General features: G+C 36.6%; 2 protein-coding genes across 3 annotated transcripts in view; one reads left to right on the top strand and one right to left on the bottom strand.

Moving 5' to 3' along the window:
• Positions 1-427: 427 nt before the first annotated feature.
• On the top strand, positions 428-3,335 carry tnfa (tumor necrosis factor a (TNF superfamily, member 2)). The gene is made up of 4 exons (XM_079877884.1): positions 428-742; positions 832-859; positions 969-1,037; positions 2,258-3,335. The coding sequence occupies exons 1-4, from the start codon at positions 563-565 to the stop codon at positions 2,689-2,691; spliced, it is 711 nt and encodes a 236-aa protein (XP_079734010.1). The 5' UTR covers positions 428-562; the 3' UTR covers positions 2,692-3,335.
• Positions 3,336-7,020: 3,685 nt separating this feature from the next.
• Positions 7,021-18,796, bottom strand: part of gabbr1b (gamma-aminobutyric acid (GABA) B receptor, 1b) — a 130,032-nt gene continuing 118,256 nt past the window's right edge. For both annotated transcript variants that reach the window (XM_079878040.1, XM_079878041.1), the window contains exons 21-24: positions 17,789-17,916; positions 14,144-14,272; positions 13,238-13,381; positions 7,021-10,992 (exon numbers count right to left, since the gene is read on the bottom strand). In XM_079878040.1, coding sequence (XP_079734166.1) covers positions 10,708-10,992; positions 13,238-13,381; positions 14,144-14,272; positions 17,789-17,916 — 686 coding nt within the window. In that variant the 3' untranslated portion in view covers positions 7,021-10,707. The remainder of the gene's footprint in view (positions 10,993-13,237; positions 13,382-14,143; positions 14,273-17,788; positions 17,917-18,796) is intronic.

Below are 18,796 nucleotides of genomic sequence, written 5' to 3'. Positions count from 1 at the left end.
GGTGGGTATACAGTATACATATATACAGTATATATGTGTGCATATGTGTATATACACAGACATGCACACACACACACACACACACACACACACACATATATAATATATAAATATAATAATATATATACACATATATACTGTATATAAACAAAAACTTTTATGTTAGATGCAATTATGTATGATATATATATGATGTCACACTCAAACTGTATGTCATCAATGATGACACACTCAAAATTATAAACATGGCCATAAAACAAGAGCTTTATTTTTAGAGATTGTAATTCCCTGTTTGAGTGGGTGTAACTCATGGTTTCTCCCCTCCATCTCACTCTACCACTTACTTTTCTCCACTCTACTCTGACATCACTGGAGTTTCCCCTTACAGTCTCTGAGCTTTAAAAAGAATGGAGAACCAGTATATTCTGAACACAACAGTGACAGACCAACCAAGCAAAGCACTGAAGTGATAAACTGCGCTGAGAAGACTTTACAGAACCTTTTCAAAAGCATTTTGGCAGCATCTGCATTTGTACATCTTTCGGAGAACTAACACACAGTAATGATGGAGCGTGAAAGTCGAGTATTGTTGGATCTTGAAGAAGGAACGCTGCCTTTACCGACGGTGATGGTGTCAAGGAGGAAGGCTAACTCTACAAAGTCAAGCGTATGGCGGGTGTGTGGGGTTTTTCTGGCTGTGACCCTGTGTGCTGCTGCTGCTGTCTGCTTCACGTACAACAAGGTGAGAATCTTGATCCGTATACATAACATTATCATAATTACATTATAGACTATAGATGTGTAATTATGTGTCTCTTGTTCTCTCTATAGTCTCAGAGTAATCAGGAAAGTGGAACTGGTGAGTTCAGACACTAACTTTCAGATCCCCTTTGTTCCATTCATACCAGCTTATTTTATTTTCTGTGGAACTAAATAATCTTGAGTAATTTTGTGTCTCTCCCCATCAGGGCTCAGGCTTACAAGAGATCATTTTTCACAAGCAAATTTAACTTCCAAGGCTGCCATCCATTTAACAGGTAAGCTTGATTCCAAAGTGCTAAGAGGGGTAAATGGGCTGTGAATAAATAGTAAAAAAGCTTGCACACCATGTGCTAGTAGAGTGCATTCAACTATTGCATTATATTAGGCTATATATTGTAAATCTAAATACTCTTTGGGGCCATATGAAGTCTAAAAGGTGTCTGGACTATAATCTTGAATCATTTGGTTGTGTATCCCAAATTGTAGGATGTGTGTTATGTTTGTATTTTACTCCTATATAATTTCTGTCTTAGAACAGCGCCTTGAAACTCAAAAAATTGGTTGCAGGTCTGTTCTGTTAGGGTCAGGGATGCGTAATTATTATGCTTTTCATATCTTTATGATGTTCAAGTCAAAGGGCAAATTCAAACTCTGTCATTTAGAAATTAAAACAATTACAGATGCCAATGCCAATTACATTTGCCAATATGAACATTGTGGTAATGAACACATTTCAACACCATTGTGTTTCATGATGCATGCTTGAAAACCATACAAACTATACAAAGTAAAAGAAAATATGACCCTGACTACAGTTTATACAGTTTCACTTACCGCAAAGATGAATATAGTTTGTGCATTTAGTGTGTTGGCTGGCAAGAGCATATTGAAATTAAGAGACATTTAAAAATAAAAATAAACTAATTTAATTTGTTTAATTTTAAGAAATAAATTGTTCAATGTGTTAAGTAAGGGTTAATGCCCGACGAGGTGTCCATTGTCAGGTATTAATGGACGACGGCGAGGCGTGAACTGTCCGAAGTCCATTAATACCTGACAATGGACACCTCGTAGGGCATTAACCCGCTTATACCACTTGCCAAATAACACATTTTTAAAACATTAGTTTATATTTTAATTAGTTTTACAATCGAAATCTAAAGTTTTTACAAACAATAACTTGGTTTCCCTGGTTACGCCTGACGGTTTATTTACTAGGTGTCCTCTATCACTTTTTAATGGACACCCTGCAGCCAATCAGAATCGAGTATTCACCCAGACCATGGTATAACATTAATTAATGCATTAAGAATCAATTTAATGTGTCCTTAAATTAATGTAAATTAACAATTTTACAACACTAATTAATCTAGGCTAGGTTGCATTAAACAAGACCGTAAAAAAATGATGGCAGTCTACTTTGTTGGGATGCACTTGATGTCTAATGTAAAATCTGTATCTGACTAATCCATGATTTTTGTATTCTCTTCTATAGGTGGATATGAGCCTGGAGACACAACCCTAGATTGGAGAGTGGACCTGGACCAAGCTTTCTCCTCAGGCGGCTTGAAATTAGAAAACAGGGAGATCATCATTCCTGATGACGGCATTTACTTCGTCTACAGCCAGGTCTCTTTCCGCATCAGTTGCTCGACTGACAAGACTGGGGACCAAGACGCTGTGTATATGAGACACATAGTGATGCGCTTTTCCGATTCCTATGGAAGCAAAAAGGCGCTTTTCAGCGCTATCCGCTCCGCCTGCGTGCACGTGCCTGACAACGAAGTGCCGTCGTACAACACAATTTATCTCGGCGCGGCCTTCCATTTACGAGCCGGAGACAAACTGAGCACCGAAACCACTCCAAAACTCCTGCACCGCGTCGACAATGAAAATGGAAAGACCTTCTTTGGGGTGTTTGCTCTATGAACATGGACGTCAAGTAAAACTTGAAAAGAAAGGAAAGAATGGAAACCTGTGGAGAGGAAAGCAATATGCCTTTGCTTCCACTGCAATGCCTACATTGCTGAGAATGACCAGTCAATGTTTTACATTAAAACAGGTCAAAACTATAACTCCATGAAACATATGGATCAAAGGAATCCAGATATGATTTTAAGTGGGGAAAAACATGGGCATTTTGTAATGTCCATGAAAGTTATTTATATATTGTTTGTGGAAAAATGTTAAAATATTGCATATTTATTTATTAAACTATTTATTTACCTATTTATTACAAGAATGACAAACTACTGCACTGCTACTGTAATGAAATTCAAACATTTAATAAATCTAAAACCAAATGAACTCTCAGCAATCCATGTAATCCATATAAAATCAATTCTAATGAAATTCTGATGTGTAATTTGCAGGTTTCCTTTAAAACAGAAGACAATCAACTGTCTTTGGCTCTGATATTATTGGCTACTGAGAGCAACGGATGAAACGTTGGTTGTGTAGAAGTTGTGTGGAGGAAACATTGGTTGTGATGAAATTTTTCTGCCAAAAAAGGCCAAACAAACTTTTTATTGTCCCAGCTTGCAAGATATTTTTATTAAAATTTTGAAAGCCGGGTCCTAGGAAATTTTCATTTCACTCGTGCATTTACAAACCCCTCTGCAACCATGTTTCCGCTGACACTGTTTCCTTATCAGAGACTGTGGTTTCAGTGAGGGGAAACTCCCTTGCTTGCACCGTTATGTCAGGCTCAGGTATCGAAGGCATATTTGTGGTTACTCCAAGCCTGTCTGTGAGTCTAACCAACAATGGGCAGTAAAAACAGTGGGTTATGCTTCATAGTGGCGTTCATTAGTCATTATATATCTCTATCTGATGTTTGAATAGAAAGCACTGATGTTCATGTGGTGAGATGCTGCTGTTAATGAAACTTACACAGAAAGACGTGGGCTTCAAGGCCACCATGTGTGACTATACAGTAGATGTTTTTGAGACAATACTGTGGAAAAACTCTTGCTTGAGGCATTGAGGGATAATGTATTATGATATATATTTTATTATGTTTTATTTATATTTTAATTTTAATTATATTTTATTGTATTGAGGGTTATTTTGTGTTTCATGTGTTTTGATGAAAATTCATTAAATAGGCTAGAAAAAAATGTTGCGGAAGATACCTTTTACTTGTGAGTTTATAGAGATCATATTTTAAATTATTTTATTCTCAAATCATTCTCAATCTGTAAAGCAAATCTGTAAACAATCAGCGACTGACAAAAAGTCGCTTGGTTGGCTATAAGAATGCTTTAAGCATTTTCAAAAACAGGCTAAAATGAGGAGACATTATTCTCATCCCTCAACCATCGAACATCAAAAGGAAACTTAGAATTGTAAAAGTATTTACAAATAATTTCAGTAGACAACCCTAAAAGTCTTTCATGGAAATATTATGGACATGTTACACTATGTTACACACAAGGTACACTATGTAACTTTTGTTCAAAATTGTAAAAATTGACATTATGAGTCAATACATCATCAATCCTTCTTGCAAAACGTGCTTTTGTCTTATCTTGATTCATTATGGTAAGTCTACTATAAGTGTTTATATTTTAGATCTGATGATGGTTTTCGCAGGAAATTGCATACTTGCCTGTGCGTGTCTCGTCATATATGTAAATAGATAAATGTTGCTCTAGCTAATTCGGTGCACGTGTATAGTGTGTGATTGACATAGGTTAGTTGTCGTGTCACAATTAATGAGAAAGGTTGACTTGGAGCACCTAAATCTCACCTGCTTTAAAAAAAACCCCGTTGTACAGAGGAGAGTCTGCTGGCAAAAAGACAGAGCTTGTAATAAAAGAAGAATAAACATTGGCTTGGTTTATTGGGAGATGGCGTGAACTGAGGGATTTAAAATGTTGTAAAAGTAATGTGGAGATGGCGTTTTTATTACTCAACAGGTGAGTAATTGAACAGATAAAGTGCCATATGTAGGTTCATTGTAAAGTATTAAATATTGGATTATCTATCACAGTCACACAGAGCCAAAGCACAATCAAAACAATGTTCTTCCACAAAATGCATGTAGTTTTGTTTTTAAACCACTAGAGGGCCAAAATGGCCTTTAAAGGGGTCATATAATGCCATTTTTGTACAAGCTAAGTTTGTAATATACTTTAATTAAAAATTCTCATTAGTATTGTAAGAAAACACTAATTTTACCTGGTCAAAAATAGCTCTGTTTTCAGCATGCCGTTTAAGTGCATGTGTCTCACCCCGCCCCTCTGTTCTGTGCGTACACCGTAACACAATAACCATAATGCGTTGTTCATTATAAACGTGGGATTATGAATTATATTGAGAATGTCGTATATAGAAAACATGCCGTAATGTACCCTGAGTGTAAACAGCCGCATTCATCGTGAAGCATGCAGCAAGCGATTTGCAAAGATTAATATAAATATTAATATAAGGTTAATAAAACATTACACTCACTTCTTCTTCTGGAGGTGCAGCAGGAACACGAATAGTTGGTACTGATCCTTTTTTCAGGAGCAGCTTCTTAGCAAAACCAGCTTTAAATTGACCTCGTTTGTAAAGCAGTCTGGTGAAATGATTCGCGCAAACATGAAAGCATTGACGTTGATCGTGGGGAATATTCCCTTCGAAAACAAACTCAGCCACTGCATCTTCAGCGGTTCGGATTTAGGAACATCAATATGACTGCTGTGTTCGTTATTACACCCAAGAACAGAACACCACAATCGATTAGACGCGATTTTGCTCATAGACAGTGCTCCAGCGTATCAACAATGACGCGCGGACTATGATTGACAGCTCGCTCACGAGCGAGGGCGGGTCTGTGTTGAAACGCTGCTGTCAATCAACAATCGTGGGAGAGGCGTCGATTTTGTGACGTCAAAAAAATCGAACGGCTTGATTTGAGATGGGGGAAAACATATAAGAAGATTTAAAAAAAAAAACACTGGATGGATTTTTATCATTTTATGATGGTTGTGTACAGGCACTGCCAACACACATTTCAGTACAATCAACTTGTAAAAGTGCATGTACCATTATATGACCCCTTTAAACATTACATAAAATATGTAAATCTATAACATTAAGTTTGCTTTGACTAAAAATGTTTCGTAATTACCTGGAACATTGATGGATATTTCAAAGTGCTTTCCGTAATTTTGACAGACAACAAATAATGTATTTCCTTGCTTTAGAAAATTCCAGTACACACAGCCAATATGCTGGAAAATAGAAGTAAGAAAGGGGAGAAAATCTACAGTATGTATTAAAGTGCCATGTGAGTAAGAATTTGGGAAAAATATATTCTTAGTGCATTCCAGTGAACTAATCATGAAATATAGTTAATTAAAGAAGGAGAGCAGACCATAAAAGCGCAGTGTCTGTTGTCTTAATTGTTACGACGGAAAAGAAAAGAGCTCTTGACACAGAGGTATTCTTGTGATATAATGTCACATTAAAACACCAAGTGTTACATCATTTTCCTGACAAATTAAAATACAGCATGATGGAAAATATACAGCTCATTTAGTCAAACTGATGGATATGAATCATGTTTAACTTATGACTTATTTGGAATGATTTGGGTTTGTTTGTTTTTTACCAAAAATGGAAGTGCCACCTGTATTTTAAAACGCAGTAGACACATTTGGTGGTTATGGCACAGGAAAATCATTAAAATAATGCTCTTAATTATTTGTAAATAAACTGCACTTGGGTTCTTAAAACTTGCCTTCAGTGGCTAATCATTACAAATATATCTCAGATGTGTAAATGGAAATTGCATCAACTCTAAAAGTCCCCTATACTTCTAGTCAAGTCAAGTCAAGTCATCTTCATTTATATAGCGCTTTTAACAACGTAGATTGTTTCAAAGCAGCTTCACAGAGATAAGCGTATAATTTAAGGTAACAGAGATTGTTTTGGCTTTATAGCAGAGTTAAGTTATTTTCCATCTAAAGTTAGTTTTGATTGATTTGCTTCCGTCGCAACGATCATTTGAAATTAAATTAGGGGCCGCTAAGACGAAATGCCCAATTTCTACTGAAATGCCATTGGATACCATATACTATTTGCTTATGTTAGTCTTCTCATATTCACACAGTCAGTGGGGAGGGTGGCTAAAGTGCTCCAAAATAATGAACCGACAAGCATTACACTGTACCTGAGGATAATAAAGCAGTTCCAATTATAAAGTAAAATAGCCTCTCTGAGTGCAACGTGACTCATCAAACAGAAAAACAGAAGAACAGTTTTAAAAAATGTAGCAAAAACAACGTCTTTATTTCACCAGACACCAGTTCAATTGCGTTGTACAGAATCTATCAAATACAAATATATTTTCAATACCACATACGAATACCTTTGACTGTATATACTTCATACTTTGTGCAAGAGAATACATTTATCATGTACATTTAGCATTTACACAATTGAAATTTGTGCATATCATTGTCTGCATGAACATCACTATCATGATTATTACTGAACCACCATTTGATGAGAAATGATGAATGAAATATTACAGTAGACTGATAATAAACACCAGGGTGGGGTTTGTTCACAACATTCCTCCAGGATTCCTGAAGTCATCCTGTGTCAGCGTTTATGTAAATCACCAGAGCACCATTTAGCCAATCACAAGTGCTTATGACACACCAAATCTAAGACTAAATCATGATGCAGTTCAGGCTCTGTTTGGAATGGAATACTAGCGCACTGCAAACTGTCAGTATATACTGTATTCTGCCTTATTTATAAAAAAAATAGTATCTCGAACTCTATGCATTCTGCTCGCCAAACCTTTCAAACAGTAGTATGGTTCTCCTGTAGTTACCATTCAGCAAAAGGCATCCTGCCATTCCATAAATAAATAAGGTTATATGCAGTTTAATAGTTTCTATAAAATCAATTAACTTTTAGGACTTTTAATTAACTTTTACTTTTTAAATTTTCAGCGGCCTTGGTTCTGGAAGTATTTTTCCCGTTCATTTTCCATAGGGATATTATTAGCCATGAACCAAACCAACCAGCTACAAGGTTGATCACTCACAACGTTATACATTTTTTATTTGAAGCAAAATAGTGTTTGACAAAATAGACAAAAGCCTGTGTACTTATTGGTTTCAATGAGGCAAAGAACTACAACCCCAAGAAGCACTGTGAATGACATAATTGACCATAAAACGATGGAGCAATATCAAACTATTGATTTAAATATATCGATTATGTATATAGAAATATGTTTATATGCATATACATACATGTATATACAATATATTTTACGTTTATTGCAAAATATGTGTATATATATATACAAATATTTAAGCAGTTTGAGAGTGCATGGAGACTGACCCTATGTCATTTGCAATGCTGCATGGGATTGTAGTTCTTTCCCTCATTAAAGCCATTAAGTACCTCGTAACAACCTCGTACCTCACAAAAGAGGTTTGGAAGTCATTGTTAAAAATCAATTCTCCCATGAAGAAAATGAATAGGATTTTCACTTCCGGAACCCGACTGTTGCACTCTATTGCAGTTCAAGTCAAGAGCATTGTATTGTGGTATATGGTACCCTGCCGTATACTGTCCACATTATACATACCAAATACTGCAGTAGGGTAGTATGCTAGTATGCAATCCCGAAGACAACCTATGTTTGTTTATGAAACCAGCAGCAACATTTCAAGTATGAGGTAATAACAGGTCTCTAAAATAATGAGCAATGTGCTATTGTCACAAGCACTTATGAATAGACAAATGACTCTAATAGTCCCTGTAGGGATTTTTTTCTGTACATCCCGTCCCTCCAAATGAGAGAGAGTCTTTGCCACCTCAAAAAAACTAAATGAGGCAGGTAAAACGAACCATTAACAGTCCGGCTGAAACCGGGGAAATTTTGCCGTACAGGCCCGCTGATGAATCCAAGCCACGCACACTGAGAAAAAGCAAGAGAGTTTACGAGCTTCACTGCGGCAAACAGACGCACAGCTGTTGGGAAAAGCTGCCATTGAAGACTGTCAACTGTTCAAGGGGCTCCGCAGACAGGAAACTGGCATTATGCATGATGAGGTAACCAAGAATTCATTTGAACAAAGAACAGTTCCTCTGTCCTCGGCTTAGAAAGCATGTATACTGTACGGTCGTGTCTCAATCAGGAATGTACCGTGGTTTGAGTGATGACTACACAAAGCAGCTGATGAGTGTGTGAATGTGCGTGTTGTTGAAGTACCGTATTGCACGCTCATCCGAGTTCTGTTTAATGAACTAATTTCCCTTTATCGTTGCTTGGTATTAAACGCACATGACAAAGATGGCTGCGCAATGCAGTTTTAATGTTATTTGCATTTCAAAGTAGCAGCATCCTGTGACGGCTCCAATATGGCAGGTGCCATTTAGAAGCAAACTGCATTACAATGCTGGGAGATTCAATCTGCAGCTCTCAGCTACACAGGGGATCTAATAAAAACAAACCCCCCAAATCTGTGATGAAATTACGTCTCTTCTGTACAAAGCCTTCAAACGCCTTCAACAGCTTGTGAGTTCTAATACATTATCCCAGCATGCTCTGGGAAAAAAGCTGGCTATAAGCAAACCAACATCATTTCATTAGCTATATCATTGCAGCTTATTGTGAAGCTAGACTTTTTTGAAGGAATGACGGAATTATGAGTGATTTTTGTCCATTGGCAGGGCGTAGCAGTTGCTAAGGTGTTCTGGTTGGTTGCTTACAAAAAAGTCTATATATACAATATATATGTATATATACAATTTATAGGATTTTTACTTAACGTTTGCCTGGTGAAAATCATAAGTCTACTCACTTAGAAAAGTAACAGCACACCTCTCTTCAACAAGCTACACGATTTGAGGCATCATTTCTGATTCAGGATAAAAATCCCTTAAAATGTCAGTTCAAAATTAGGTAGTGCAGGCCACAAAACAGGAAGGAAACTATTGACATTGGTCACAAGAAATTTTGTAATACTGTCAGCTGCTCGTCAAGGAAAGAATGTTTATGAGGTCATGGTGAAATTGGAAAATTTGTAGATAAACAGTAAGATATGAAGTTGCAGTTCAAGTATGGTGTCAGCAACACCAAGGTCAAGGGTTCGACTCCCAGGGAACACATACTGGTAAAATGTAAACTTTAAATGTACTGTAAAACGCACTGGATAAAAGCGTTTGCTAAATTAATAAATGTACCTTATTGTTACCACTGACTAGCTATTGCATTTCGACCACTACTGAGAACTGTGGGATATTACTAAGGCTGGGTATTGGCAGCGTCCTCGCTATACAATCCATATCGTGATACATGTTGCAATTAAATATATCACAATAGCCCATGATATCAAAATTGAATTGCGATTGACACAGCACTAAATGTGTGTGAATCGGTCAGTCTCTCTAATGAGCTTTCAGAGACTTATTAATATGACCTGTTTGAACTGTAGGAAATATGAATGCACAAAATAAAAAAAAAGATTGATGTAAGGTAAGAAAGTATCGAAAAAGTTCGGTATTACGATATGTGATTGTTTTGTAGAGTCCTAAAACACATTTGATGAGAATAACGGGAACATTTACTATAATCCATGATTTTCTGTTAGGACATTTTTAGCATGTCATTCTTCGTACATAATTTTCCGAGTTAAAATCAGCTGAGGGTTACTCATTTGAACTGTGAAATGGTTCGCAGCATGTGTGGTTTTCAAAAATGGTGACACATCAAATGATGCAATCAAAACCAGATTATCATGCTTCCTGTGTATAACGTCCCATGAATCACAGCAAGTGCCGGAAACAAAAGAAACAAACAAAGAAAAACAAAGGTCGTCTGCTGGGCGAGATGGAGACAACTGTGAACAAATATTTTTCTTCCTGCTTTTCACTTCAATGTGTCCCCGCTTGCATTTCGTACCAGTTCCTCGAGCGTCCCGGGACTCACTTGTAGAGGAGCTGCAGTCGTCCAGGGTGACAGTTGTTGCGGTTGATCTTGCCGTCGGGCTGGTACAGGGTGGAGGAGTTGGAAAAGGTGGGAGGGAGGGAGTGGTTGTCAGAAGCAGGGAGGGGGTATCCTGGTGCCGGGAGGAGAGATTTGGGATCGTTCAGAGGAGTGGGAATGGAAGGTGAGCTGTGGTTCTGATTGGAGGAGGTGGGGCGTTTTCTGGAACGCAGGGCCTGTCGCTCTGATAGCTGATTTCTCAGCTCTGATACACGTTCCTCTTTCTGTTGGAATGAAAACACAAAACTAAATTAGAACCAGGCCTAAAAATATTAAACATATCTGTGCAGCTTTGAAAAGGAAGCTGAAAGTAAACTGCCACAGCTCTCATGACATCTATTGTATCAGACAGGATAGGGCCAAATTCAGAATTTAAGAATGAGTGTCCCTTTGAAGTCGGAATTTGATTTGGATTGGCCACATGACCCACAGGATGCTGAGTTGAAATGACAAGAGGGGGATTTTTACTAAATCCCAATTCAAAGAAATTCAACACAAAAACACAAATGGGGAATTTCATTTTAGTGTTGTTCTTGTTAACTAAAACTAAAATGAAAAACTCTGTAAATTGAAATAAAGCTTAATTAGAATAAAATATGAATATAACATGAAAACTGAAAACATCAGATGGCAACTAATGGTTACTAATTACACTATGTTAATTACTGCAAAAACAATAGCATCGACAGAGATAGTTAGCACAAAATATCCTCCACATTGTTTTAAGATCACTTAATAAAATAAATACTGTGGTCACTTATTTATTAACAATTTGATGATCTCATTGAATTCTCCACCTGCAAAATCAAATTTATGTCATCATTATATGTATTACCCTTTTTCAGATCTCAGTGTTCAAATCTTGAGGCTGAGACAATCATTGGACATTTTGTTTGATGTTTTTACTTTTTCAGATTAAGGCAACCGGGAATCAAATTCCCTCGTTCTTAGTGGAATACATTATACTGATCATTACAAAGCAACAGTTATGTACATGGGAAATGAAGTGGTCTTACACCATGGTCTATAAAATTTCACCTAATAATATATACAGACCCTTTCCAAAAAATTAGAATATCATGGAAAAGTTGATTTATTTCCATAATTCCATTCAAAACGTTAAACTTCCATAGATTATAGATTCAGGGCCCACAACTTAAACGATTTCAAGTATTTAGTTGTTTATTTGTACATAATTTGGGCTTCCAGCTCATAAAACCCACGAAAACAGGATTTCAAAAAATGAGAATATTACATGAAATCACACAGTAATTACACAGTGATACCATGGTCATTGAACCAGGTTTGGGTTATTTTGGCAGTGTGGGCAGGTGCAAATCCTGCTGGAAAATGAAGTCAGCATCTCCATAAAGCTTGTCTGCTGAAGGAAGCATGAAGTGCTCTGAAAATGTCCTGGTAGACGGCTGCGTTGAGTGGACAGCACAGTGGACCAACACCAGCCGATGACATGACCAAACCAACACAGACTGTGGAAACTTCACACTGGACTTCAAGCATCTTGGATTGTGTGCCTCTCCATTCTTCCTCCAGACTCTTGGTTCTCCCAAGGTTTTTTTTTTCTGATGGTGACCTGATGGAGTTTTTCAGTTCCTTGCCACTGTTGCCTTTGGCTTGCTCAGTTGGGGATATTTGGGGATACTTAATTTAATTAATCAATCAACAATACTATTGATCAGCATTACCAAACGTGGATGTTTTACACTAGAAACAAACATTGATGTATTATTTTAATTTAATACTGTGAAGCTGCTTTGATACAATCTGTATTGTGAAAAGCGCTATATAAATAAACTTGACTTGACTTGACTTGACTCTGGGACCTTGGTTTCCAAATGAGATGCAAAATTTGCTCTCATCAGAAAAGAGGACTTTGGTCCACTGTGCTTTATTAAATCCAGAGTCAACGCAGCCGTCTACCAGGACATTTTCAGAGCACTTCATGCTTCCTTCATTTCCCAGCAGGATTTGCACCTGCCCACACTGCCAAAATAACCAAAACCTGGTTCAATGACCATGGTATCTGTGTAATTACTGCGTGATTTCATGTAATATTCTAATTTTTTGAAATCCTGTTTTTGTGGGTTTTATGAGCTGGAAGCCCAAATTATGTACAAATAAACAACTAAATACTTGAAATTGTTTAAGTTGTGGGCCCTGAATCTATAATCTATGGAAGTTTAACGTTTTGAATGGAATTATGGAAATAAATCAACTTTTCCATGATATTCTAATTTTTTGGAAAGGGTCTGTATATAAACTACACTTAAAGCAGTTACATGAATTTCTTTAAATTCTTGTTCCTTTAAATACAAGTACAATTTTGCTCATTCAATCAAAACTCTAAACAAATTTAAAAAAGGCATTCTCAAGTCAGTTTTAAAATTGTGTTCAATCCTGGTATCAGACATTCCGAAAAGTGCGCTGGAAAAATTGAAAGTGACACAGAACCTCCTGGATGATCTTCTGCAGCTCTTTGTTCTCTCTCTCCAGCTGGCGGGATTTCTCCTCATCGTTGTTGTTTGTGGATGAGCCGGTCTTCATGGTCTCCTGCTGGTCCGACTGCCACTCACCACGAGTGATAAGCCTCCGCATCTACACCCACAAACACACACCACACTAGGTATAACAACAGACCAGATTCATGTCGACAGAATATTAATGTACTGCAAGCTGGACAACAAATACGGTCTACTACTACCTACTATTTATTAAAATTACAGTGCAAACCGATGAGCAGCACGCAACAATAGAAATAATAATAGTAATAAAAAATAATTGATGTAAAAAAAGAGTGAACAAATATGAGTTTGATTAAAATGTAACTACTCGTCGAGTCATAGGGTTTTGATTATGTGTAGATCATTAGACAAGAAAATATAAAAATAAAATAATAATATAAAAAGGATAGCACTGGTCTGGAGGTATGTCATTCTGTAAATACTTAAGAGACTTTTCTTATTTAGACCTTATGCAGCACTTTCAGCACTCATGTATTTCCATAGCATGAAGGTAAGATCTTACGGATTTATGAATGAACCGCTTATTTAAAAATCTTCACGGTCTACTGACATTTGTTATGACATCCGCTTCAAATATCAATGCTCGTTACTGTACAAAAAGTGAAACCACTTCACCAGCTAATTACTCTTCACACCACATCTCCATAGAATCATCATTCATCGCGCTTTAAGATTTCATGAGAAGACCGCTGAGAGAGATGCATATGTCACACAGTAACCACTCTTTGATCACTCCTTCCTTTGCTCTAGTTTTCCACCATTAATATTAATCACTGTAATACAATATTTACATTAGCGCTCCTTCTTGTTTTGAGAAAATGATCTTCAGTTGTACCTTAGGGACGAAGAGGACAACTAGAGTGATGTAGACGGAGAAGATGATGGCCAGCGAGGCGAAGGCGAACGAGGCGTCCTGCTTAGACGATAGAATCATGGTGACAGGAGCGGTAATCATGCACAACACCTGAAAGAGAGAGAAACAGTTACATATACAGGTGTTTCTTTAACTATGGGTGCTTACAAAACACATTTTTTACTACATTAATATGTCTACTATGGAAGCTTGTTTCCGCCACAGAATAAAACATTTTAAAAGATAATTGCGACTTGATATCACGCAATTCTGACTTTTTAGAGATATAAACTCACAATTGTGAGAAAAAAAGTCCGAATTGTGAGATAAAAAGTCGCAATTACCTTTTTTATTCTGTGGCGGAAACAAGCTTCCATTGTCTACTGTCAAAGTCCAAGACAATGTTGTTTTCGTTAACTAAAACTACAATTCCTAAAAATAGTTTTCGTTAATGACAATAAAGTTGAAATTAAATAAAATATTAGATGTTAAATATAAAAAACTACAAGTGCTGTTTTGACAACTAACTTGAAGAAAATAATCATTTGAAGTTTTAATTGAAGTACTAAAATCACTACAACTAAAATAAAAACAAATTAAAGCAAAATAGAAATATTAAAAAAGCTAATAACAATGATAACAAATAACAAAGGACATAACAAAATGACAAAAATGTATACTTTCAATTAAAGTGAAAATATAAAAAAGCTCATTTAAAATATGAATAAACACTGTAATATAGTAATAATAACACTGGTCTATCAGTGGATATACATGCATCACAGGGTTCTATAATTTTTTTCTGATATATGTTTCTGAGCCAACAAATGTCCCAAATTCTTACATAATGACTGTTTATTGTTTAAAATGGCACAGTCCTTTGCCTTGTTAAGGCTAATTTCATAGCTAGCACTTGATATATTCTAAATATACACAAGTAATATTTGTTTACTTATATAATAATTTGACAAAATATTATAATTGGAAATTTTCCTTATTTACATTTTCACACAATAAATATTGAAATGGTGCATGACTCTTTGTTTCGATTATAATAACATGTAAGAATTGTTTTTTTTAATAATTGATTTTCATTATTTATGATGGAAAGTGTGGGTGTGGGCCAACATTTAGCAATATTTTCATAAAAGACTTCTGAAAAGTAGCAACAATAAATGATGAAGGAATTATGTGTTTACAAGAACCGTTTTAATGTCACGTTCACATAACAAAATGAAAAAAAAAAAACGTCTTTTGAAGGCATAGGAGAATAGAACAGAAACCAAGAGAAAAAGAAGTGAATCAATAAATATTGATCACCAGTCAGTCGTTTCTCACACAACAAGTAAAATCTCATCCAGGCTAGCAAAAAGAAAATGTTGCCTGGCATCAACAGAGGTGATCTTTTTTTGCAGGGTCATTAGTTATTTGGACAGGGCAAAAAGTGCAAAGCAGTCTCTATAAATCGAAGCAGTTTATAGCTGGAGTAACCGCAGTAGCCAGCAGCCTTCACACTTGAATCACACCATGGCAGAGCATTAATGATGCAACAAAATCAGTATGGTTTTAGTTTAAAATGCACAGCCATGCTAAATAATGCAAGCAGTAAGTGAATCCTCATTCACTGTCATTTAATGGAAAAGAGAAACCAGGGGATTCTTCAAAATATCTTGTTTTGTGTTCCACAGGAGGATAAAAGCAATGCACCATGTCCTAACAAGACATGACACGACACAACACAGCGACATGCGATAAAAGGTATCTTTTCCATGTTCAGAGCTTTTGTCCAAACCAGCCAATGGTGATACACCACAGGGGATTCTATTTTAGGAACGGTTTCTATTTCTACAACATTGTGGCTGGAACAACAACAATGATAATCTCAGGTATTGATTATGTGCTTTATTTAATGTTAAAAGCATCTAATTTGAGTTTGAAAATCCTTTTGCGTGACATTTACAGCCAAACTGAAAGTGACAATTGAAAATAAATGAATGGAAACAAGAACATTCAAACTGTCAAACAAGTGTATTCTATGACAAGGTTTATTTCAGTCACCGAGTATGTATTTTTTATTGATGTTAAAATAGTGTAATATTTATGAATTTGATTATGTATTTATCCATTTCATTGCGAGTGCAGCGTGCTTGCAGAGAGACTCCGCCCACACACTATTCCAATTGGCTGTGATTTTTGATTGATTTGTTGTGTCTTGTAGTTTTGTCGCATCTGGTGTGGACAGACAAATGCTTGTCGCTGGAATCTTATTGCATCGCTTATGGTTAGAACACGGTGATATGGCTTTGGAACAACATAAGGGTGAGTAAATGATGACACAATTTACAGTATGTCATTATTTATTCATCCTTATGTCGTTTCAAACCCATTTGACTATAATTTCTTTTGTGGAAAAGAATCTCTGCAGATCTTTTCCATATAAATGACAGTTAATAGTGATCACAACTGTCAAAATCCAAAAAGAAGGAAAACAAATACCATAAAAGCACCATGACAGCTATCCTGTAAATATATATATAACTCTATTGTACATTCGATTTCTTGATTTGGGAGTCAAACAAGTCAAAATGTGAGTTTAATAAATCTTGTGAAAGAGGTGAGCTCTTATTGTCTTTATTATTGTCCTCCAAGCAGCTGAAATTCTAAAAAGTGATGGAGTTTGTAATGACATGACAGATGGCATCTGAAATCATTTCTAGCAGAATAGGCATTCGCTAAGGGCCAGGAGTCAGCCCGCGACTTGCAAAAAGAGAGAGATAGAAAAGATTAAAATGCAAAATTTGGCCCCTTGCTGATCTACAGTCTCTCCCTCAATTTGAGCTTAAATTGGGTTCAGTGTATAATGGGTAATCCTTGGAGGCCGAGATGGAGAGAAACACACTGCTTCAAATTAAAAGCCTACAATGAAATAGCTGATTGACAAAAGCTTTGTGCTTCATTTCCAATCAGCCTTCGCCATAGAAAACAGACCAGAAGTCTTTATGGTAAATGAAAAGAGATTCCCATGTATTTCCCATCAATACTGAGGGTGTTATCAGCATGGTACGTGCTTCTTTCGTGACTCGTGAGCCGTGGGGCCGCACTGAAATGCTAAAGTGGAACAGATGAGATGATGGGCAAAAACAAACAACTTTCAACATTACTGTGGGACCACTTTACTTGAGTTTTCTAACTACTTTAGAGCTACAGTCCCGTCAAACTGACATGCAAGCTTATTCCCGATGATGAGGGGAAGCTCTTTTCCCTCCCTTTCCCTGTCCTCTGGAAAGCTCTGCGTCCCTGGACAGCATTCGAGATGGCAGGCTCAGACACTTCACTTCCATCAAATCTAGCAGAGCCACACTGAAATGCTCCAGGCATGTTCTTCCTGCTTATGATTGTGTTGTGACACACAACAGCTCCAGAAGGATGCTGAGTCCAATTCACACGCCAACTCCCAACTAAACTTGAGCGACGAAAGAAAAAGAAAAAAAACCCTCTGTGGTGCTATTTCAGTCACGTCAGCCGAACAGTTCTACCTTTTAATTGGACAATATTTGGGTGACAACTGACATTTCAAATGTCACACAAGGCGCTCCTTAAAATGTTTAAAAAGATGAACAGACTCACCGAGACATTGTAGATGGCCATCCCAACAGCTCGATGATCGTTTATTTTTTCAGTGGACACAGATTTGGTTTCATAAGCCAGAAAAATACCCAGAAGCAGCAGCAAACCCTTATAGCCATACACGACACCTAGAAGTCAAAACAGAGACAAATATAACGAACAGGTTTCCCAAACATCCATATTGTTTAATCCCAAATCCAGGGACGCCGGAGCAACAGGGGCGAGAACAATTTTTTGGGAGAGAAATTAACACTTATATTCAGCAAGGACACATCACTGGTCAAAAGTGACAGTAAGATTGATAATAAATGGTTCTTGAGCAGCAAATCAGCATATTAGAATGATTTCTGAAGGATAATGTGACACTGAAGAATGGGGTAATGATGCTGAAAAATTTAGCTTTGCTATCACAGGAATAAATTACATTTTAAAATACATTCAAACAGAAAACAGTCGTTTTAAATTTTAATAATATTTCAAAATATTACTTTTTAATGTATGTTTGATCAAATAAATGCAGCCTTAGTAAACATCTGTCACAGTCTTGCTGACACCAAACTTTTGAAATGTATACTATTTATTAAATCAAGCCAAAAGTCTCACCAAGTTGAAGGATTTTGAAACATTTATAAAGTGCTTTAAAAACAATATCTACAACAATGCCAAGTATCAGTTATCTTTTATTTGTTACTACTGGCTGTTGCTTGTGTATTATTTATAGTCACCTTCTTCTCTGACCATTAAATCCTCGGTAAACACCGGCGATGTAATGAAGGTCGCAGACAGGGGGGTGCAGATTCAATTTAACTGAGTGCTTGCTAAAAAAACGGCTCACTCTCAGATTATCATTTCAAGTCCATTTGGATTTGGATGTGAGCAAAAATGGTGCTATCTAGAGTGTGTGAGCTGTTTACTAAGTAATTAGTCCATCCTTTTCCACCAGTTTGATGCATTCAGGCCGATGCAAACATGATAGGTGGACATTATCACACTGGCAGGGTAATCAGT

This window comes from Squalius cephalus (genome assembly GCF_949319135.1).
Source record: "Squalius cephalus genome assembly, chromosome: 8".
Lineage (NCBI taxonomy): Eukaryota > Metazoa > Chordata > Actinopteri > Cypriniformes > Leuciscidae > Squalius > Squalius cephalus.
Note: the sequence above shows the minus strand (reverse complement) of the source record. Positions and strands in the feature narration are given on the sequence as shown.